The 25,410-nt window shown below is 38.5% G+C and overlaps 2 protein-coding genes across 5 annotated transcripts in view; one reads left to right on the forward strand and one right to left on the reverse strand.

The window, feature by feature from the left end:
* The window catches only part of ush (Zinc finger protein ush), a 330,832-nt gene extending 314,601 nt beyond the window's left edge, over positions 1 to 16,231 (reverse strand). For 2 of the 4 annotated variants that reach the window (XM_071696849.1, XM_071696848.1), the window contains exon 1: positions 15,384 to 15,552. In XM_071696849.1, the coding sequence (XP_071552950.1) occupies positions 15,384 to 15,423 (40 nt within the window). In that variant the 5' untranslated portion in view covers positions 15,424 to 15,552. Of the gene's footprint in view, positions 1 to 15,383; positions 15,553 to 15,913 lie in introns of those variants that run through there. The other 2 variants (XM_071696852.1, XM_071696851.1) reach the window with 2 other exon arrangements.
* LOC139767455 (zinc finger protein 341-like) overlaps positions 15,908 to 25,410 on the forward strand; it is a 28,338-nt gene continuing 18,835 nt past the window's right edge. The window contains 8 exon segments of the mRNA XM_071696853.1: positions 15,908 to 15,954; positions 18,304 to 18,465; positions 19,366 to 19,473; positions 20,013 to 20,152; positions 21,949 to 22,056; positions 22,505 to 22,627; positions 23,573 to 23,791; positions 24,571 to 24,810. Coding sequence (XP_071552954.1) covers positions 15,924 to 15,954; positions 18,304 to 18,465; positions 19,366 to 19,473; positions 20,013 to 20,152; positions 21,949 to 22,056; positions 22,505 to 22,627; positions 23,573 to 23,791; positions 24,571 to 24,810 — 1,131 coding nt within the window. The 5' untranslated portion in view covers positions 15,908 to 15,923.

Consider the following 25,410-nt stretch of genomic DNA (forward strand, 5'->3'; position numbering starts at 1 on the left):
GAACAGTGTATATATATATATACATTAATATAAACAACTGTTATTAGTTCCTTATATAAATGTTTTCCAAATCCATTCATGTTATCGCCTCTGACCTACAACCGTTTCTACAACATGTAATTTACTCTACAAAATACTATGTGAATCCGCTACCTCGCTAACGCGGGAAACAGCGGCAAAGTATAATAAATATAAATAAAAAATATTATATAATATATATATATATATTATTTATCATTATTATTATCATTATCATTATACTTTGTCGCCATCTCCCGCGTTAGCGAAGCAGCGCAACGAAACACGAGAGAATGGCCCAACCCACCCACTTACAGTACACATGTATATACATACATGTCCACACACGCACATATATATACATATACATTCCAACGTGTATATATATATATATATATATATATATATATATATATATATATATATAAACATATACACACACAGACATGTACATATTCATATTTGCTGCCTTCATCCATTCCCGTCGCCACTTCGCCACACTTGGCCACCACCTCTGTTCCTTCCTTTTGGAAAATTAATTATACAGGAGGGGAGGACTTCCACCAAACCCCCCCCCCCCCCAGTTGTGGCGACCAGTGTGTGGTTGAGTGAGAGGGAAAGAGGCCGAGGTGAGTCGTATGTTTGGACACACAGAGAGGATGAGTGAAGAGAGATTCCCACACCAGAGTGAACATGCGGGTTGGTGACTGCCACAGTGAACATGTGGGTTGGTGACTGTATTATGAAGGGGATGACCTGAATTGGCCATGGTAGTTACCAGCACGACATACAACCACTCAAACAAGCAGTTGGATAATTGGTTACACCCAGTGAATAGGTAATATAGAAATATAGCCGCTCAATAGCTGGGTCCAAGCTATGCCAGCTATATCATGGCTATACGAACTATATCATGGCTATATCATAGCTATATAAGACTATATCATAGCTATACTAGACTATATCGTGGCTATACTAAGCTACAAGCGTTATATCGTATACATGGGACTATAGCTGCTTACTATAGCGCTTTGGCTAAACCCGCTAAATGGAACTATGACGCTATAATCGCTATATAGAAGCCACTTAGCTCCCCCACCCACAACGTAGCGACATCAAAGTTACAACCGAGAAGTTGTAACTAACAAGTTATAACCAATACAGAAAAACAACATAGTTATGACCGCTACACGATTATTACCGCTAAATGGTAGTTACTCAGCGATTACCGCTAAATGGTAGTTACTGAGCGATTACTGCTAAATGGTAGTTACTGAGCGATTACCGCTAAATGGTAGTTACTAAGCGAGTACCGCTAAATGGTAGTTACTAAGCGATTACCGCTAAACGGTAGCCAACTTGGCCATCACCGCTAAACAGTAGCGACATGGTTATAGCCGCTAGATACTAGCAGAGCGGACATTACCGCTAAACAGAAGCAGTGACTAGACCATTAACGCTACACAGTAGCAAGATGGCCAAACCGCTAAATGGTACGTGTGTGTGTGTGTGTGTGTGTGTGTGTGTATATATATATATATATATATATATATATATATATATATATATATATATATATATATATATATATATATATATAAATTAGGCTCACCCTTAATAGCTTTTGTACGTGTTTTATAAAGACATATAGCATATATAAAGACATGTATACAATACATAGAGACATGTAAACAATATATAGAGACATGTATACAATATATAAAGACATGTCTATAATGTATAGAAACATGTATACAACATATAAAGACATGTATATAATATATAGAGGCAGGTATACAATATATAGAGACATGTTCACAATATATAGAGACATGTATACAATATATAGAGACATGTATACAATATATAGAGACATGTATACATATATAATGACTGAATTAAGCGCTAATAATATCTATTATACATTTATATACATAATGATTGACGAGCCGACCCTAGCTGTTCACACACACACACACACACACACACACACACACACACACACACACACACACATCTCTCTCTCTCTCTCTCTCTCTCTCTCTCTCTCTCTCTCTCAACATGACCTAATGACCGTAACTACGGGTCGTTAGCGGGAACCAACCACATGACTCGCCCATCCTCCGCTTCTGTACCACCTCTGTATGTCATTATGTGGGGGGGGGGAGAGAGAGAGGAGAGAGAGAGAGAGAGAGAGAGAGAGAGAGAGAGAGAGAGAGAGAGACGTAACCTCTTATTTTCCCAAATCAATTCTCCATACATGGGATACGCTCTGCTCCCCCCCCCCCCACACCCCCCACCCACACCCCATCATCCCCCCATCAAATTCATAACTGCGTTAATTTGTTATGTAAATAAATAAATGAATAAACAAAACAAAGGCCCTACGATATATATCTCTGTCTATATCATCCATGTCTATATCCTACGGTATATATCTCTGTCTATATCATCCTTGTCTATATCCCACGGTGTATATCTCTGTCTATATCATCCTTGTCTATATCCTACGGTATATATCTCTGTCTATATCATCCTTGTCTATATCCTACGGTATATATCTCTGTCTATATCAGAATTCACTCTATCCCTCGCTATATGTATACAAATTACCTTCACTGTCTGCTTGAGAAACTGTACACGAAATGTGCATTTATCTGATCAACGAAGCTACCGCGATGCGCATATTGCATAACCACGTTAACCATTCATCCCCAACCACCCCCCCCCCCCCATTCCTCCCCCAATTACCCATCACCAGGTAGACACCCCTCTCCCTCCCTCCCCTTCCCCCACACACACACACACACACACGGTCCCAGATAATATCAAACTCATGCACAACGAAAAGTTAACGAATAATCAACGAATCTATTACGGCCATTTGACCCTCACCCCCCTCCCCAACGAGTGACTGGGGAGAGAGAGAGAGGGGAGGGGGATAATTACAATACGGTAGTTCAGTAATTAAGTGAGGTCGTTAGAAGCTGTTTTGGTTTGTTATCACTGATTTCAATATGACAATTTGTACATATATGTGTGGCCACAGGTACCCTCCGACCACGACGGTACACGACCCTTGACCACGACGGTACACGACCCTTGAACACGACGGTACACGACCCTTGAACACGACGGTACACGACCCTTGACCACGACGGTACACGACCCTTGAACACGACGGTACACGACCCTTGACCACAACGGTACACGACCCTTGAACACGACGGTACACGACCCTTGACCACGACGGTACACGACCCTTGACCACAACGGTACACGACCCTTGAACACGACGGTACACGACCCTTGAACACGACGGTACACGACCCTTGAACACGACGGTACACGACCCTTGAACACGACGGTACACGACCCTTGAACACGACGGTACACGACCCTTGAACACGACGGTACACGACCCTTGACCACGACGGTACACGACCCTTGAACACGACGGTACACGACCCTTGAACACGACGGTACACGACCCTTGAACATAATGGTGAACAAAGCGATACAATAATCAATTATAACTATCTAATAAATGATTTAAACAGTTATTATAACAAGTAACTAATTATTTGTTTACATCTGGCAAATTTAACCCATTCTAATTAATTATATCAAATACATCTACAACTCAGCAATTATAAATTCAATGTTGTAGTTTAATACAACATAATGTGGTTTAACACAACACAAAGTTGTGGTAATCCATTTATCGACTAATTAACATTATAATCAATAAACCCTAAAGTTAATACCTTACAAAAATGTATATAACAAAACCCACGGTATATAAATCCACAGAAGACGTTATATAAACACATTAACAACTTATACAAATCTACATCATACAACACCACATCTACAATAATACACGGGCATAATAATTGATGTCATGTATCAAAACTTAATTAAAATATCTTAGTAATTAAGGCAATATAGGATCATATAACATAGAGCAGATATACCAATCTATATCATTCTATATATTGAGTTAATCCAACAGATAACAGGAGACGGCATTTAAATTATCTATAAACATTTTTCTCCGCGTTTTTTTTAATCACAGAATCTTTGAGTAGTTTAATAAAAGTAAATTATACTAAGCGATAAATAAAAAATTCCTTTATATATTGAATAACTGAGTTTTTAATTATTCTTCTGTGTTAAAGACATTATTTCTAATAAATCAATTACCAAAATATTATTTTTAAATGTCGCAAATTATCCAAATTATCTTACGCTCAAAAACGCAATACATGAAGAAATATATATATATATATATATATATATATATATATATATATATATATATATATATATATATATATACGCCGGACATATCAAATTGGTATTCAAATTACGTGATCAACAAAAGTAAATAGATTATGACTAATAATTGGTTGGAAAATAGATTATGTAACAGGACTGGTTGGCAACTCAGGGTTGTGGTTAATTGGATAATGACATCATTAACGCAAATTATCATACACGAGGCTTTTAAATGATAAATTGTATAGGTATAATTGGGTCGGGCCGTTTTAAAAAAATGTATAAATTAGCATAAATGCCAATTTCCATCTCTACGATTATCCTGATAATTATAATAACTTAAAATTGTTATTACATATTCATACAACCTTACCATCTCGTTAATTACATATCGCCAATTAGCGGACATGATTAATTACGATATAACAATAAATAATGATTAAAAAACTCTTAACCCACAACCCATGGATAAATTAGTTATCCAGTTATCTTTAGTAATTTTAAATCAAACGAGGAATTATCAGTTATCTAAATAATTAACAACACCAACCAGGGGTTGTAGTATTCTTAATAAACGCTACAAAATAAATATTCTAATTACAATAAATAAATAAACCCGTGTATTCATGTATCATTTATTAATTTAGTCTAAATAATTAAATATTTTTCCCTCTAAGTCACCCATGAAATTTTACCCACTTAGAAAATGGGATTCACAAAGTACCCAATTTTTACCTACTTACCCCAACCCCCCTCAAAAAAATATCGCTCATTTAATCGCTTGTTACTGGTTTAAAGGCCTACACCTCACGTAGTTTAAACAGGGCCTTTTTTTCCCCCTATGTCTTTTCGACGTTATATAATAAATGGCCAATTTGTATTATCGTAAACAAAGCCTTTTCAAAGTACAAGATATTTCCCAAACGGAGTTTTGAACTGCCTCGCTCTTAACCAATTACCTAAAGCAAACCAACCCAAAACCCTAAAATTAATAATGGCCTTTAAATTAATGACCCAACTGCCCCATAACATCAACTTTAATATTTTTTTTAGAATCTGTACTTTTCTTCCCGCCCAAAACAGCCAAAAGTCTTCTAAAAATCATAAGATTTTTGTATTTTTAGTTTTATAATACATCTGGCATTTTATAATTATTATTATCCTACTATCTATCCACAAATATATGTTCCCAGTCTTTATTTAGTTATTATTTAACTATATTATTATCTAATAACGTCCGGCGGTGTGAGTTCCATTATCATTTTATGCAAAGCAAAAAAAAATGACGAAAATTTCAGGTCAATTTTCAAATTCTTAACATAGACATTACCTTAGACCTTCCTACAACTTTAAATAATAAAATAACTTAAAGATAAAAATATTATGGAGTGAAGAGCGCTTAATAAACATGGTTTAAATTCAAATCTTGTGAATCTAAATGTTTAAAAAATATATACATCAGTTTTATATCGGGTTTTAAACGCTTGTGGGATGGAGTTTGTTGTTTACGCCTCTCACACGTAATAATCATTCTCAGTTATGTAAATTATTACGGCTAAATAATCGTAAAAATGCGTCGCTCTCACCATCTCAACAATTAGCAGTTGGGCGCCATTTTAAACGCTCGCTCGTCCGTACACAACAAATAATGACAAACATTATAGACATAACTGTAGTTTAAAGTTATATATATACATATATATTGACGTAACTATATAATCTGCATTTAACACAATTATCGGAGCGCTGGTAATGGCGATAAACCATTTATTAGCCGACAGTTTTTCGAAAAAATGCCGCTGCCATTTAATCTACTATAATACCTAATAATTCTAAGAAAAATCCAATAGAATTTCGTTTAAATTACGACGCGCGTCTTTAACAACGGACAATAAACGCCGCGTCAACCTACACAGTGGAAATCCACAGTTATCATAAATAAAATAAACGCTAATAGAGCATCTAGTTATTCATCATAAATAAAATAAACGCTAATAGAGCATCTAGTTATTCATCATAAATAAAATAAACGCTAATAGAGCATCTAGTTATTCATCATAGATAATAAAAACGCTAATAAAGCACCTAGTTATTTATCAAAGCCAAATTCTGATATATATATACAAGAAATAACGACAAAACCTTCCCTAATTAAGGGTTGTTAAGAGTTGTATTACCACAACCCCAAGACTGACAGCGCCTTTATATATATATATATATATATATATATATATATATATATATATATATATATATATATATATGAAGGCGATAATTTGTCATGGGAAGGCGTGGGCAATGAGTGTCAATTATGCCACGCCCATGTTAATATCTAGCAAGCCTACACGCCAAAGTTAATTAGCCAACACATCCATGTTAATATTTAAGAGTTAGATTCACTTGTTAACATATGTTCAGCTCCTGACGGTACAACACGGTGTTAGGACGGTACAACCCTGTGTGTTAGGACGGTACAACCCTGTGTGTGTTAGGACGGTACAACACGGTGTTAGGACGGTACAACCCTGTGTGTTAGGACGGTACAACACGGTGTTAGGACGGTACAACCCTGTGTGTTAGGACGGTACAACCGTGTGTGTTAGGACGGTACAACCCTGTGTGTTAGGACGGTACAACCGTGTGTTAGGACGGTACAACCCTGTGTGTTAGGACGGTACAACCCTGTGTGTTAGGACGGTACAACCCTGTGTGTTAGGACGGTACAACCGTGTGTGTTAGGACGGTACAACCCTGTGTGTTAGGACGGTACAACCCTGTGTGTGTTAGGACGGTACAACACGGTGTTAGGACGGTACAACCCTGTGTGTTAGGACGGTACAACACGGTGTTAGGACGGTACAACCCTGTGTGTTAGGACGGTACAACCCTGTGTGTGTTAGGACGGTACAACCCTGTGTGTGTTAGGACGGTACAACCCTGTGTGTGTTAGGACGGTACAACCCTGTGTGTGTTAGGACGGTACAACCCTGTGTGTGTTAGGACGGTACAACCCTGTGTGTTAGGACGGTACAACCCTGTGTGTTAGGACGGTACAACCCTGTGTGTGTTAGGACGGTACAACCCTGTGTGTGTTAGGACGGTACAACCCTGTGTGTTAGGACGGTACAACCCTGTGTGTGTTAGGACGGTACAACCCTGTGTGTTAGGACGGTACAACCCTGTGTGTTAGGACGGTACAACCCTGTGTGTGTTAGGACGGTACAACCCTGTGTGTTAGGACGGTACAACCCTGTGTGTTAGGACGGTACAACACGGTGTGTTAGGACGGTACAACCCTGTGTGTTAGGACGGTACAACCCTGTGTGATAGGACGGTACAACCCTGTGTGTTAGGACGGTACAACCCTGTGTGTTAGGACGGTACAACCCTGTGTGTGTTAGGACGGTACAACCCTGTGTGTTAGGACGGTACAACCCTGTGTGTTAGGACGGTACAACCCTGTGTGTTAGGACGGTACAACCCTGTGTGTTAGGACGGTACAACCCTGTGTGTGTTAGGACGGTACAACCCTGTGTGTTAGGACGGTACAACCCTGTGTGTTAGGACGGTACAACCCTGTGTGTTAGGACGGTACAACCCTGTGTGTGTTAGGACGGTACAACCCTGTGTGTTAGGACGGTACAACCCTGTGTGTGTTAGGACGGTACAACCCTGTGTGTGTTAGGACGGTACAACCCTGTGTGTTAGGACGGTACAACCCTGTGTGTGTTAGGACGGTACAACCCTGTGTGTTAGGACGGTACAACCCTGTGTGTTAGGACGGTACAACCCTGTGTGTTAGGACGGTACAACCCTGTGTGTTAGGACGGTACAACCCTGTGTGTGTTAGGACGGTACAACCCTGTGTGTTAGGACGGTACAACCCTGTGTGTTAGGACGGTACAACCCTGTGTGTTAGGACGGTACAACCCTGTGTGTTAGGACGGTACAACCCTGTGTGTTAGGACGGTACAACCCTGTGTGTTAGGACGGTACAACCCTGTGTGTTAGGACGGTACAACCCTGTGTGTTAGGACGGTACAACCCTGTGTGTTAGGACGGTACAACCCTGTGTGTGTTAGGACGGTACAACCCTGTGTGTTAGGACGGTACAACCCTGTGTGTGTTAGGACGGTACAACCCTGTGTGTTAGGACGGTACAACCCTGTGTGTTAGGACGGTACAACCCTGTGTGTGTTAGGACGGTACAACACGGTGTTAGGACGGTACAACCCTGTGTGTTAGGACGGTACAACCCTGTGTGTGTTAGGACGGTACAACCCTGTGTGTTAGGACGGTACAACCCTGTGTGTTAGGACGGTACAACCCTGTGTGTTAGGACGGTACAACCCTGTGTGTTAGGACGGTACAACACGGTGTTAGGACGGTACAACCCTGTGTGTTAGGACGGTACAACCCTGTGTGTTAGGACGGTACAACCCTGTGTGTTAGGACGGTACAACACGGTGTGTTAGGACGGTACAACCGTGTGTTAGGACGGAATAGCGCCATAACTAGTTTACATATTAGCGCCACTAACCACCATTTAGTTTGACCCACAGTTAATGGTTCTAGCCATTAGTTTTGGCCATTAATCCATGCCATTAACTTTGGCTTTTAAATCATGGTACTAATTAAAGGCAAGGTATGCGCTCCGTAACTTAGCTAGGTAATGGTGGCGCCATTAACCCTTGGGTCATTAGCGCTAATATATTTCCATTTAGTATTAACCATTTTTACTAATAATGCCGGTAATTAATGACTTTAAATACCAAACCCTTAAAATAAAAATGTTCCCGGCTGAAAAAATTAAGGTATTACCCCCTATTCAATGGGGCACCTCCCATCTAATTCTAATTCAAAAAAATAATGTTTGGCATTTAAATCAGTTCTAACTAACCTCAAATTCTAATTATTATTTCCTTTATAATCTTACATTTCTCACCGGGTTTCCGGCCTTTTTTTAATAATGTCCAAAATTAATCTTGGCCATTGTTTTCATAAATAAAGCCGTGACCATTTATAATTCATTTATTGCTTTAAAAGGCACTTTAGAGGTTTCCGGCCTTTTTTAATAATGCCAAAAAAATAATCCTGGCCGTTGTTTTCAATAAATAAATAAAGCCGTGACCATTTATAATTCATTTATTGCTTTAAAAGGCATTTTAGTGGCGAGTGTTCTGAGGGAACTTGTAATAACTTGGCCATTTTTAATGGCCAGGGAAGCAGCAGGCCTTTATCAAAATGGCTTCTTAATAAAAGTGGCACAGTAAACGTTTCTAGTAACTGATAACAAACACTTTTAGTAAGTGATAATGGGCGTTTAATGGCAGTAAAAGTCGGCGTTGATAGCACACTGATATTAAGCGTTTTAATGCTTGATAGTAATACTGGCCGCTTCAATTTAAACGCCCATAACACAGCGGGGGATAACATAGCACTTGGAATGGCCACATAAACAGGCGTTTAAAAGTAGCGCTAAATAAATGCTGTTGACGGCGATATACGAGTTATCAGAAGCCAAGTGTTTAGGAAATGCCAATATTTGTTTTACTATGACCAATGGTTTAAATAAACGTCCAGAGACAGGCGTTAATATATTATCAAAGTTTTACTAAGACCAATGGTTTAAATAAACGTCCAGAGACAGGCGTTAATATATTATCAAAGTTTTACTAAGACCAATGGTTTAAATAAACGTACAGAGACAGGCGTTAATATATTATCAAAGACATCCTTACCAAATTAAGGCGTTTAAATATGATATAACTTCTAAGCTTCTTAATTAAACTATATATTGCTGCGCATTAATTAATATATTGATAGGCTATTAAAACCCTTAAGCATAATTAACACTTTGAATTACGAGGCACTCTAATGATGGTAGGCTATTTAACCGACCTATAATATACACACACACACACATATATATATATATATATATATATATATATATATATATATATATATATATATATACACAAGCCAATCAAATGCAATTAAGTTATTTTACCGACGTATGCTAAGCGCTACTTGCCGGCTACCAAGTTATTTAACCGACGTATGTTATGGTTTACCCACCGGCAACCAAGCTATTGAACCGACCTGCATCACAGGTTACTTGCCGACTACTAAGCTATTTCACCGACGTGCTAATCGCTATTCAGCCGCGCCGGCTAGGCTGTATAAACGACTTATTCGTTATTTAGCGGCGGCCACGTTATATAGCCGACATAAATTAAACGCCACACGTTATTTTAACGTCATGATGACAGTGCTATGTTTGACTAGGGATTGTATAGGAGTTAGGATGTGTTACATTAACGAAAGGAAGTTTAGCTACGCATTACCAATAAACACAATCCATTTCAATGTTTCTTCTAAAGTTATTATTTTTTTTTTTAAATAAAACTCTCCGTAGCTGGAATCAATACTGCTTTTAAATGCTTTGGAATAACGCTTAGCCAGGCTATATCTAACACAGCAATTTTTGTTTTAATAATGCCTTGCTAATGTTTCTTCTAAAGTTTTTTTTTAAATAAAACTCTCCATAGCTGGAATCAATACTGCTTTTAAAGGCTTTTTAATAACGCTAAGCCAGGCTATCTAACACAGCAAATTTTGTCTCATTAATAATGCCTTGCTAAACTATTTTTTTAAAAGACAGACAAAAAAATTCAACGTTAGGCTAGGCTAACTTTTTTGGCGCAATTTTGCTGGGCTTTTCAACAAAGCCAAACGAATTTAAGTAAACGCATTAACAACAACTGCCTCAGAGCTTTGTTAGACCTACAACCCCCCATCATCACAGAGCTATGTTAAACCTACAACCCCCATCATCACAGAGCTATGTTAGACCTACAACCCCATCATCACAGAGCTATGTTAAGACCTACAACCCCCGTCATCATAGAGCTATGTTAAGACCTACAACCCCCCGTCATCACAGAGCTATGTTAAGACCTACAACCCCCGTCATCACAGAGCTATGTTAAGACCTACAACCCCCCGTCATCACAGAGCTATGTTAAGACCTACAACCCCCCGTCATCACAGAGCTATGTTAGACCTACAACCCCATCATCACAGAGCTATGTTAAGACCTACAACCCCCGTCATCACAGTGCTATGTTAAGACCTACAACCCCCATCACAGTGCTATGTTAAGACCTACAACCCCCGTCATCACAGAGCTATGTTAAGACCTACAACCCCCGTCATCACAGAGCTATGTTAAGACCTACAACCCCGTCATCACAGTGCTATGTTAAGACCTACAACCCCCATCACAGTGCTATGTTAAGACCTACAACCCCCGTCATCACAGAGCTATGTTAAGACCTACAACCCCCCGTCATCACAGAGCTATGTTAAGACCTACAACCCCATCATCACAGAGCTATGTTAAGACCTACAACCCCCCGTCATCACAGAGCTATGTTAAGACCTACAACCCCCCGTCATCACAGAGCTATGTTAGACCTACAACCCCATCATCACAGAGCTATGTTAAGACCTACAACCCCCGTCATCACAGTGCTATGTTAAGACCTACAACCCCCATCACAGTGCTATGTTAAGACCTACAACCCCCGTCATCACAGAGCTATGTTAAGACCTACAACCCCCGTCATCACAGAGCTATGTTAAGACCTACAACCCCGTCATCACAGTGCTATGTTAAGACCTACAACCCCCATCACAGTGCTATGTTAAGACCTACAACCCCCGTCATCACAGAGCTATGTTAAGACCTACAACCCCCGTCATCACAGTGCTATGTTAAGACCTACAACCCCCGTCATCACAGAGCTATGTTAGACCTACAACCCCATCATCACAGAGCTATGTTAAGACCTACAACCCCCGTCATCACAGAGCTATGTTAAGACCTACAACCCCATCATCACAGTGCTATGTTACAACCTCACCATGAGCGGAAATTCTTGCCCCTGGCCGTAATCGCCCTAAGCCTAGCCACTATTTCCGGCACCACTTCACCCCAAACTACTGAACTACCTAATACCTCCCTCACACCTCTAGTTACCCCTAACTACCCACTACCTCATTAACATGTGGTTAGACCTAACCCTAAAGACCCTTCATGTTTCAACCTAGTCGCCTAGTTACTGACCTGCGATAAATAATAAGTGATAACCAGAAAATAAATATAATTTGGTAGTGTCTGGCCCCCACAAGGGGTAGTGGCATGGCCGCCATTACACATTTCCCTCAGCAAACCTTCACCATAATTACATTTATCATAAATACAACTTTATGATACAAAATTCACGCTACATTCTGTAACTACAGTACACTACAGCTGAAAATACAGTAGAATGAAGTGAGAAACAAGTCTATAGATCGCTCTAACTAACTCAAATTCAATAGTTCTTTCCTTCCTTCAAAATCCGTGACTTCAAAATCAATTAAAATAGACCAAGGGAGATTAGAAAATCAGAAATAGACTGAAAATAGACTGAAATAGACTGAAATCTTGAGTTAGAACGCTACTATAACCCTGTATTTCCATACCTGAAGTGGCGGCCTGTAGATCCGGGCCACCATCCTCCGTGCCAGAAGGGCACGAGGCCAGCATAGCCCCCACACAAATATTTTTTTTTCTAACATCACAAACTCAAAGATAAATTATCTTGGCTTTAGAAATAGATGGTTTGGTGTGGCTTGTTCCATCAGGGGGCAACCGTAACGAAGCAATATGTTGAAACTATATATCTTGAGCGATAGCGATTTCTATTACTGATTACAATTAATATTGGCAGATAAGATATTCCATTAAGTATCGGGTGGTCAATGGCCGCCATCTGCTTAACTCAAAATAGAAAAGGCGGGAAAGTGTATTTCATGAATTTATTTCCTTTCTAACGAGTGTCATTGCCTCGTTAAGTGGTTCAGAGTTTGAACGACCTATTAAGACGCCCCCCCCTCGTTAAGGAGTGAAGAAAATTATTTTTAAACCTTTAATTAACAATTTATATATAAGTTATCACCTCCCGCCCTAATGTTACCTTATCATTATTATTGTTTACAACATTTTCCCGTGGTTTCGCGCTAGGCCCCACACTTGTTATAACATAACTCGGGTTTTCCTTTATTTTTTATGAATAAATAATGAGTGTCACAGGGAAATATATATTTTTAATTAACATAATAAAGTTAGATCAAATTGTATATTTAGTTTAAGGGCAAACCTACATCGGAAACTAATATATTATTTAGTTAATTCAAAACTTGATTAATATTAACTTTTGTACAATAATATATTTTATTTAACCATTAATTACTAATCTAATTATTTTCAATCCATCGTTTGAATTATTTTAAACGTATTTCTGCCACGAATTTTTGAATATCTTATTCGCTTATTCTTTTTCTTATCTAAAATACCTTTCAGGTAATTCTACATTTACCAAAATATAAATTAATTACTTCAATTATTCAAATATAAATTTAAATAATATTAAAACGTCTAACGTTTTTTAAACGAGGCAAAGTGTATTTCGCCCACCCTAACCAAGCCTCAACCACTTCAACCAATTAAACCCTTACCTAACTTCCCCTTAACTATCTCTAACTACCTTCCAAACGCCATTAGACCTAACTACAACCCTTTCTAAATCTAAATCTATCTCCAATGTCTATAAACAAAAGCCAATTTATATTAATACAGCGAGGGAATGTGTATGTGAACCACACCCTCCCCACTACACCCTCCCCAACCCGCTTGTCACCCTAACCATCTAATCACCCTCAACTACCCATCGGGCCCTCCCCCCGCCCCCCCAAGCTGATAAGGATCAAGGCGCCCTTCCCTGGCCTCCTGATAAGGATCAAGGCGCCCCTCTCTGGCCTCCTGATAAGGATCTCTGGGCCGGGTGGTGGAGGAGGAGGAGGAGGACCAAGATAAGAAGGGACGACCAGCGAGATGGATCGCCCATCTTAACCTAACTCACTTTTCTTCTTCTTCTTCTTCACTACCACACTTATAAAAGGGGCCCCGCTTCCCCCCCCCACGCACTCCACCACACTTATAAGATCCCTCTGCCACACTACGCCACACTTATATGGCCCCTCTGCCACACTACGCCACACTTATAAGGCTAAAGCCCTTTGCCACACTTACAAGGCCCTTTGCCACACTACACCACACTTATAAGGCCCCTCTGCTACGCACTTAACACTTTAGAAGGCCTGACTGAACCCTCCACCACACTGGCCAGGCCTGGGCGCCACACTACACCACATTTCCAAATCTACTTACACTTACACAAGACTTAGAAGTCACTTTTTTTTCCCCCGCGGCACACATCACTTATAAATACTTTTCACGCACTACACAGCACTTAGAAGGCCTTTCTTCTAGGCTTCACAACACTTTATAACAAGCAGTCCAAACTACGCATCATTTTCCGGGCTCCTACTTAACACTTACAACGACCTCCTCCACACTTATCATCAGCCACCAACACCGCTACTTAAACACTTATAATGGCGTTTCAATCCCCAACATTTCACCGTGAAGGAGAGGGTAAATTACCCCCCCCCTAACGACCGGGGTGGTCATCCAGTCATTAACGAGGCCCACAGAACCACCTCGTTAGACCCACACACTTAACCACTTAACCACCACTTATATACCACACTTATGAGGGCTAACAGGTCGTTACAAGCCAACATGGGTCTAATTGGGGGAGGGAGGAAGAGGGAGAAAGCCACGCCATTGGACTATATGTACTCAACCATCACCAACCAACCATCTCCACCATCACCATCACCTTCTCCAACACCTTCTCCAACACTAGACTAATATGATAAGAGACACAGACACACACACACAAACGACACCAGTGGAGGAGGAGTGGTGGAGTGAGGGAGAGGTGGAGAAGTGATGAAGTGAGGAAGGAGTGATGGAGGAGTGTTGGAGGAGACAACACATGTCGGCTCGACACCAAACAACCCACATTACCCACCATCACCCCACCAAAAAAAAATCTATCTATCTATCGACCATAGCCGTCACCACCACCCAAACAACAACAAACAAACAAACAAACACTACTTACTTTTCAGCGGCTTGGGATTACTCTGTTTCCGGCGCGACATGACACACAACAACACACAGAGACACACACACACAAACACCGAGAGAGAACCAATAAAAATGGCCGGCGAGTTACACGGGGCCCGACGGACACATGGCAACAGTCCACACGTGGCGACACCCGACACACATCTGACCACAACTTGGCCAAACTTTCAAATCCCCGCCCATCCTGACGTCATCGTTAATCTCCGCCCCCTTTCCCTCTCCCCCAACCCCATACGTCACGGATAGGCCCCGCCCACTCCCCTGTGACGTTTCACCACCCCCCCCTTATTCCCTCCACGGCCATTGGTCGATTCGGGATGAATGTATATCATTCTACTTACCCTTAAATCACTAAACTACTTCATAAAAATGACGACAATATTATCAATAGACGTATGTGTTCACTCACGTCTCCTACAAGGGCGTCAATGCGGCAGAAATAGATATATACCATATCATGACGTCATATAGAAACAGCGTCCAGTGTCATGACGTCACACTTACCTCCGCCATCATGTCCCACTCAATCTTCGACGCCCTCACAGGTATTTTCCACTTTTCTCGTTCCACACTGCACGATTAACGATGGCCAACCATCTCGGTCGTAGCGTACACCTACTGCCGAGCTCTGAGCTGGATATCTGGCCTCTCGCACGCGTAGCAAGGCCCGAAACACTGGCCTTCTCTTGTGTCCCTCTTCTAGGCCAACGGAAGGCAACATGAATGTGGCAATAGTTGCTTTCGGCGTCGATTTTCGCCAGGGTTCGAGCGGTTGGGTCGGTGGAGGGTGTCACGTCGGCCGTGACCGGGGAACGAGGTGGTTCCTGGCTGGCCATGTTTACCTTAACGATCATTTGAGGGGTGAAGCCAGCGACGGGAAAAGCCAAACCTCCCCGTTTTAATGGAGAGCCAGGCGGTGGTGCCATGTCTCAACCACTCCAATATCATTTTAATTTTTTCCTCTCGTTACTTACTCTCATTTATCATAAATACTTAAATAAATGTAATTTATATATTAATCTTACTTTATGACCATAAATTCAATGTTATTTGTGAAAATATAGATGATTATGAAAGTTAGATATGGCATAATTACGACCGTACTTGTTGCAGTGTATAAATCATTCAAACGATGTCTAATGTATAATATTAATAAATTTATATTTCTTATTTCAGGAATGACTCGCTCTATTAATACAATAATTTATCACCAGGAGAGTTTAGCCAGCCATTATGACTGCATGAACATGATAGATGAAGCGAAGATATAATGATTTATGATGATATTATATCATGTCATTCCTCAATACAATCATCTTATTTAATGGCTAATATTAATTAATGTTTTCCTCTAATGACACCAACTTGCTGTGTCATGTCTAGTGATGATTATATCATTCTAATTACGTCTAGTATACATTGCCATGAATGTATATTATTTCATAAACATTGGCCTCTTGATTTGGGGATAATTTATTTCATTTCAGCTAATTTATATATATCTTCCTCTGTATGATTGTCATGTTTGACTTACTGTTTATATTGTTTATTGTAAATATTATAAATTCTCAGATTATAATTATTACATCAACATTGATGATGATTTATTACAGAATACAGCAGTACTCTTCATATATATATATATATATATATATATAGAGAGAGAGAGAGAGAGAGAGAGAGAGAGAGAGAGAGAGAGAGAGAGAGAGCAGATTTATATAATATAAACATGTATGATGTTATGTGGGATAATATAGCCGACATTCTTGAAAGAAAGCAGAGGAGTGGTCTACCCTAATTGTCCCTTATCTTTTCCTGTCTTTCCTTCTTTCTCAAAGAAAAAACATTTTTATTTATCAAAGGACAAATGAATAATATTCTTAAACCCAGAATTAATTACAATATTTACTTACACTGATGATATTCCTTACTACATCTTATGATACAGAGATGAGGCTTCAAAATATCTATTTAACTGATAGATTATTATTCATTTTCATTCATATATTTCTCAAACTTTCATTTTTTTTTTCGACTTTATGATGGCTTAGAATTAGCCTTTACATTATGCAGTATTGGTCACTTGAAGTGGCAATTTCACTTCACAAAATCCTAGTGGTTAATTACCCAAGGCATATCTGGTTAGGCTTAACTTATGATTAACCATTTGATGTATGAGACTGTTTAAGCTTTCTGTCATATTTTTATTTAAGTTTTTAAGCTTTCTATGTCTTATTATTTAAGTTTCAAGCTTTCTATGTCTTATTATTTAAGCTTTTATCGACAGATTTTGTACAGTGCATTGTCTAGTTTGTAAACATATCAGACTATTTAAGCTTGCATTGTCATATTATATAAGCTTATTTTGTTCGATGGTCTAAGCTTGCATTGTCATTGTATTTAAGCTTTTATTGTCACAATATTCAAGCCTAAATGATCACTTTGCTTTATTTTTTATTGTCGCATTATTTAAGATCTCATTATCCAATTATGTCACCTTGCAATGTGTATTGTCATATTGTTATTGCATTATAGAATTATTTAACTTTGCATTGTCAAGATATTTAAGTTTCTATTAAAAGATATAAGCTTTTATTGTCAGATAATTCAAGCTTACAGTCAACTTATTCCAGCTTGTATTGTCAGATTATTTGTACTTGCATTTTCATATTAACTGAGCTTTTACTGTCTGATGATTTAAGCTTTGTCTTCTTTTGAAAGCTTTTATTATCAAACTACTTAAGCCTTCTTTTCATATTATTTAAGCTTGCACTGTGATAGAAATAAATATGAGAGGCTTGAGCTCTGCGCACACTAACAAATGGAGATGTTTAGGTTGATTATAAATGTTGTGGTGGAAGAAAAATAATTTCATGCATGTCGCATTGTTTCAGGAGTTACTTTAGAGGGCTCTGCCGGCCTGACGGTGCAACAGCTTTTAGAAGCACCAGACTTGATCCAGAGTACAGTCACTATAGCTGGGGGCCCGCCCACTGCCACATCCACGAGCCACCAATGTGCACAGCTCTCTTCATCTATCACAAATACCACTATAAGTGAGTTTTCCTCATAACCACCGTTTACTAACCATTTGACCCTTTCAGCGCAATATTATGACCCTTGAACGTAAAGGTACAACCCTAGTGCATGATGGTACTACACTTGAGTTCCACAGATGTGGTATGGCAGTGATGTGTATAGCCTGACTTTGACCTGACCATCCTACTCAGTAGTAACACCATTATGCTGTTGGGCCCTGACTATCCCGTCACAGTTGATGCATGTTGTACTGTAAATGAATTTTTTGTACCTGAAATATCTTGCAGCTATTGCCTGCGTAACTCTCATAATCTGTTAGAAACACTTTTGTAAATGAGTTATCAGAAAAAGTGCCAAGAATGTCTAATTATTGTATTCAATATAAGTAATTTTTGCCAGTTTTTAAGTAATCATTTTCTTTCAGCATTTTGTTAGGTTATTGAGTTTTGAGACAATTTCATTAACCATTGTTAGATACAAGCCAGAAAATTTGCTTTGTGAACATATCTTGTTGGCCATTTTCATCAGCAAGTAATCATGTTGGATATCTGTTTTTTAAGTATTTCCCTAGACTTCTGGACGGTCGTATAAGATGGGAAAATAAGTGAATTATACTAACTATTTCCCCATAGATTATAATTAACTTTATCTATTCTACTAATGATTTCTGGAAACATTTGAATAGAAAGAATTTAGTTGTTTTTCAACTGAGTTTTTGAGCTTGTAAGATGCCCAGAATTTTGATATATGTACACTCTACTTTTTTGTTATTGACGTGGATACATGATTTATAGAAGACTGTGATATCCATTGATCATTATTTATAGAACGCTGTGATATCTGCCAGATTCAAATTCATCATTGTCCCAAGTTGTATATCATTTTCTCTAAGGCGACATGCATTGTTTATTTTGCAGGTGAGGGAGTACCTTTGGATGAGGATGATGTATTTCAATGTGGGAGATGCAAGAAACAATTCTCGTCCCTGGATCTCTTTATGATCCATAAGCGTGACCATTGCTCGGGTAAGTATCTCCATTATTTTCTTTATAGACCATATTGTCATATCACTTCATTGTCATGCATTTGGTTTAAGACACCTTAACTCTAGTTTCATTCTCTCTTGCTTAAGGTATTAAATCTTGCAATTAACATGAGTTACAGATTTCAGTTAATTTTATGAAAACTTCATGGAAGGAGACAAGCTCAAGGCATCAGTATACTCAAATTGGTTAAAATTATAGAGTGAATGGAGTCTTTCTTTTTTACCATTGGCCATGGGTTAAGGATGTATATGAGGAAGTTTCGAGGTTATACATATGTAATCCATCTCTTGTAATTAGGACTGGAGTGATGATGATAGATAGATAGTTGTGTCTAATGTTCAGAGGGAGCAAAAATATATTTACGAGCTGGTCTGAATAGCCTTTATAACCCATAAAGTAAACAAAACCAGTTTTTTTTTCACTTTCTTTCATGTGTCTTAAGATCATATGCCAGTATGAACAACAGTTGGGCTTAGGCTTTTGTTTAAAAACGTAATATCAAATATTTGTAAATACAGGCAAAAATAGTGGGCTCCGTGCACTTCAGGCATCACAAGGACCTTCACCCGTCACAGCTACAGACCAAAGTGGCTTTGAGAATGAAAGTGCTGCGCTGGCCAACCAAATTCATGTGCAGGTTCAGCCACAGCAAGCTCCAGTAAGTTGATACGGAAATGACTTTCTTTCTCACAACTTGTATACACATTTGCCGATTCCATTCATGAGTACAAGAAATGTGTTACAGGTTAAGATATTGGAATTTCATTCTCTTTGGTTAAGCCTTAGCATAGAAATCAGAATTTTTGTTATCGTTCTGCCTATTTCCTTTATATGTTCCTGTAAAGAAAGTCCGTATTCCTCATTCAGTCACTCAGTGAATCTTTGTTTGTCTCAAGTTTTTTGACAAGGATTCAACACTTTAAGAGTTTGGCCCTTATGCATGTGAATGTTCCGTGGCAGTATTAGAATCTGTTTGTAAATCAGTCTCCAGCAAGAGCACTTTGTGTTTCTGGCCTTTATGGTTTAGTGCATTATGCATGACAGCTAGTGAGTGGATGCATTCAAATGAGGCCATTGTTCGTCTGCCGTTGACAATATCTTATTAAGACAGAAGAAGCAGTTAGGTACTGCATAGATTTTTTCACTGGCTAATTTGTGTAAAGGGTTGAATTAGTGGGGGTAGTGAAGTATGGTTTTTTTTAATATTTTCATGGACAACCATACATATCAAGGTCAGAACTAATGCCTTGATATATATTTCGTTGCCAGAGCCAGTTCCCAAAAAACATCATTTTGCCATTAAAAACTTTTCATTTAACCTTTTTCATTGGATCGTGTATGCAGAATGATAATAAAGTTTCTACATATGGCACTGAAATTGGTTGAATCCAATGTTTTGTGTAGAAAAATATGGTTTTTATAAAAGATAAGGAAAATATGCATAAAAGGTTCTGCCTTTGATTATTTACTCTCTTGCCCAAAGTCAGTAAGACCAAAAGATATTCTGAAACGTAATTCTTGTATTCAAAAATCATGTTGGTGTGATTTGCCATCATGTCAGGTAAATCAACACTGGACATACAGTAACACCATTTTATTACAACAAACATATGATGTACAGTATATACAAAATATTTTCTGTCAACACTGCTCTATTCCTCAAGGGCATTTCACTCTAAAGGATGGATTTGACAGAAAAACTGGTATTGTATTGCACAGTATCAGTTTGATAGTACTGTACTGTGGTACATAAAGAGGAAACATATTTGCAAGGAAGGAAAGCATTTTACATGAGAGTTTACAGAAAAAATAGTAAGAAAAAGAATGAAGATAAGAGAGTCTTGGTGCACATCAATATGACAGCACCAGTTCTGTAACCGTTTGATGCCGCTGTCAAGTTTCTTCCATTGCACATAGGTGACATTACATTTAGTGTAACACTCACTTCAGACTCTTAAGGGAAGTTATTGAAAACCGTAATTGTGGAAATTTTTTTTTTTGCTGCATTGAAGAAAAGTTAATATTATTTGAAAATCATTCAACTGCCTTCTAACAACACATCCACAGAGTTAAATGTTAAATGCTTACAAGGGAGCAGAACAATCAGACCTATATTCAGTGAGCTACTGAATGAGAAATATGGATTTCCAGTATATGAAATATAGATGGGAAAACTAGGTAAATAATACCCATCCTATCGTAGCGTAACCTGAACTAACCTTATATTTAGCTAAACAATATGATGATTCCCAATATCAGAAAGTTGATAAGTTTATATTTTCATTAGTATAAGGTAGGTAAGATATTATGAGCATTCATGTGAAATTTTGAACTGCAATCACATTTATATCTTCACACACGCTCTTTGTTTGATATATAGAATGCATTAGTGCATTTTCCATTTCTTTAAAGTTGTGTATAGATATTCATACATTCATACTGTGTATTTGACAGGTGTCTGCAGGGTATGGCAATAGTGGTTTGCCCTCTCCAAGCACCATTAACCAACATATTATTGTCAATGAGGCAGAACTTCTTCCATTTACCATTGAAACTACTCAGGTGGGTTTTTGTGATGGCTTCCCTTCCTGTATTACCACTTTCTAAAAGTGATAATACAAGGAACCAAGCCTTGTTGATATTTCAGTATACTAGCTACAATTGAGGTGGCACTTGGCATCAATACGTGCCTTTAGTCAGTAAAAAAAGCATGAGATCTCTCAAATGTGAATGGGAAAATTAGGTCCACAACTGTTGTGTGGTTTGATTCACTCATACCAGGTTTCCGCAACTGTTGTGGGAGTTGTTCCAAAAGTTAAGAGATAGGTTTTCCATTTCCTTCAAAACTGTCATATTCTTTTTCCTCTTCTGTCTTTACTCGTCCATCTTTTTAGCCCATTTTACATTTCATTTTAGGCTTATCCTTCATAAGGACATTTGTCCGTGATCAGAGTATCTAGCACAAGAATATAGAGAAAAGCAACGACTTAAGTAGCTACTTACTTCCCAGGTATTGCCACTGCCAGGGGGACTGCAGACAGCCAACTTCCTTCCAACATCTAGCGGCAGCAAAACATTATCTTCTGCCGTATCCCCACTCCTAACTACAACAGCTACAGTCAATAATTCCCTTGTAAGTTTACAGTAAGAGTTTATTTGTGATTACAACATTTTCTTTATTGTGCATTGAATGGTCTAATTATTTATCTCACATCTCAGACTTCTTTACATCTCTGATTTACCATGTCATTTTCATTTTCCATTTTAGAATAGTATTGCACTGCATTATTCATCTCTTCTAATGTTATGATATTTATAAATTTGTTGTAATAGAAGCAAAACCTTAAGGATTCAAGGCATTGAAAAATTTTATGTTTTATTGTAAAAAGTAAACTTGTGCAGCATGCAAGATCAAAAAAATACTGCATTAATTCTGAGGTATTGATTATTCTAGCATCTTAAGGGTGTCTTCAGTGCCATTACCAGACTAGATATTCTGTTTTTGCCTGTTGCTTCCAGGACACCTAATCTTCACGTACTGGATGAATATATAAAGTTACAAAGGTTTTGTACTGGTGTGTGGAGGTCTGATACTGTATCTAGTAGGATATTTATGTTGAGACTCATAGTTGTAAGTGACAGAGTGAAATATTATAGAAAGGATTTATGGAGGAATGTGTCCCTGTGGATCAGATCTTCAGTATGTAGAATATACGGAGGGATTTATTGCCCAAAGAGATTTCAGGAAGTCTGATCTCAGCAATCCATGTGCATAAAGGGAAAACCTATAGGAGATAGATGAAACTTCTTTGTTCTTAGTTTCGTACCAATTTCTTTTCCTGCTGTAGCAAGGTAGCATCAGGAACAAATGAGTGAGCCACTGAAGAATTGCCTTTAATTGACTCTCTTCCTCTTTTCTATCCTTTTTGAAAGTGATAATACTGGAGGGAAGGATTTCTAGCTTCCTACCCTTGCCTCCCTTAATTTCTTCCTGTGACAAGCTGGAGATACATAGATATTATCCTTTTTTACCTTCTCCAAGGGATATATGAATAAATCGCATCATTGATTATTCCAGGATGTTGGTTCAAACTTGTCGTCACCACAGACCTTAACTACCATGGTTGGTGGTGCAGGAGATGGCAGTGAGGGTGGAGGTGGAGGAAATGGAGGAGTTTCAAATCAGGGGGAGATGACCGGAGAAGAAAAGGATGATGTTGCATGCTACAATCATGAGTTCTTCCATGGTGGAATGGCCAAGACTGCTTCCAGTAAAAATGAGCCCATGAAAATGAAGGTGTGTTCTTAATGTCCTAAAAGGGTAGCAGAGCAGCCAATTTATCTCAGGGTACAAGGCATTCCTACCCTTTGCTGTCCTGTATATTAGGTACTAGGAACCCCAGTTTTTCAAAATTGATTCCCACTAAGAGGAATGGCTGTATGCATTTGACTCACCCCATGTAAATGGGAATAATCTTACTAGATAGAAAATGAGCTGATATACAAAATGTTTCATACATAGAAGTAGTTGAGGTATTCATTCATGAAAGGTCATTGCTCTGCATCTTAAAATCTTTCACTTCCCCTTGTGTTCCCTTAACCATTGTTCCCATATGTTCTCTTGTCATTTGCACATTATTTACCTCCCTCCAAAACATCATTTTAATCTCCTTAAAGTTTACTGATACTCATTTAGCCCATCACTCTTTTGCCCTCTTTTTTAACTTTTGTACTTTTTTTTTTGACCTACCACTTTCTTTTATACAACTCTCTGTAAGTGCAGCCCAAACACCTCTCTTTTCTCTTTCACTAGCAACTGTACATCATCCCTTCACTCACTGCCCTTTTCAATCTGCCCACCTTCCATCTTTCATGACCAGGTGCATAAGCGTCAGCAATCACCCGTCTCTACTGGAAACAAGATTTGAACATATGCACTCAACTCTGGATGACTTGTGAATGCTTCATAGTGCTATTTTCTTTGTATTCAAGTAATCTTTCTTTTTGCAGAGAATTTTGACTCCATAATCAAACTCATTTAATCTGTATTTAAGATGTATACCTCATTTTTTCCAGCCAAAACACAAATGTTCCTTCTGCTCCAAAGAATTTAGCAAGAATTTTGACCTTCAACAACACATCCGTTCGCACACGGGAGAGAAACCTTTTCAGTGTATTGTGTGCGGAAGAGCCTTCACACAAAAGAGCAATGTGAAAAAGCATATGGCTACACATCGAGTGTGGCCAGCTGGCTCTCTCAGTAACACGTTACCGAAGGATCCAATTAAGAAACTTATGATGTCACCAGGAATAGATGTAAGTGAACATTACTTCGGTTTGACGTGTTCATTAGATGTCATTTCCTATGTTGATAGATTAATGATTTCATGAATTTCTTTTTATACGCAATAGCCTCTCCCACCTTACTGAGGTTGCATTAGGAAAAAATGAACAATAGCTTCATTTGCACACATCTTTATAGCTGTCATGTATAATACACCAAAAACAGCTAACCATCCATAGCCAAGTCCACAGACTATTCAACAGTTTACCTTGACTGTTCATATGGTTCAGCAACATCAATCCAATTCATGCTGTGCCATGCAGTGATTAAATTCCAGTAATGCAGAACCTATTCTGTGCAGCGTGGCATATACTCACACATTGCTTTTTTGTTATCTGGAGTCTCACTTTAATGTGCAACTTAGGCTTGACCGTATTCTAGAAAGTCAAGATCAGTACTCAATTATCTTCAAGAAAAAAAATTCCATCATCAGTAGAATTGAACAGCATAAACCCCCATAACTCTTGTTTAAATTTTGCATAGATTATGCCCCGTATAAGAAAATATTTAACATGAAATATGATCTGGCTTTTAACTTGAAGATGATTACACCTTTTGTCATGGAATTTAAT

This window comes from Panulirus ornatus, chromosome 61, assembly GCF_036320965.1.
Source record: "Panulirus ornatus isolate Po-2019 chromosome 61, ASM3632096v1, whole genome shotgun sequence".
NCBI lineage: Eukaryota > Metazoa > Arthropoda > Malacostraca > Decapoda > Palinuridae > Panulirus > Panulirus ornatus.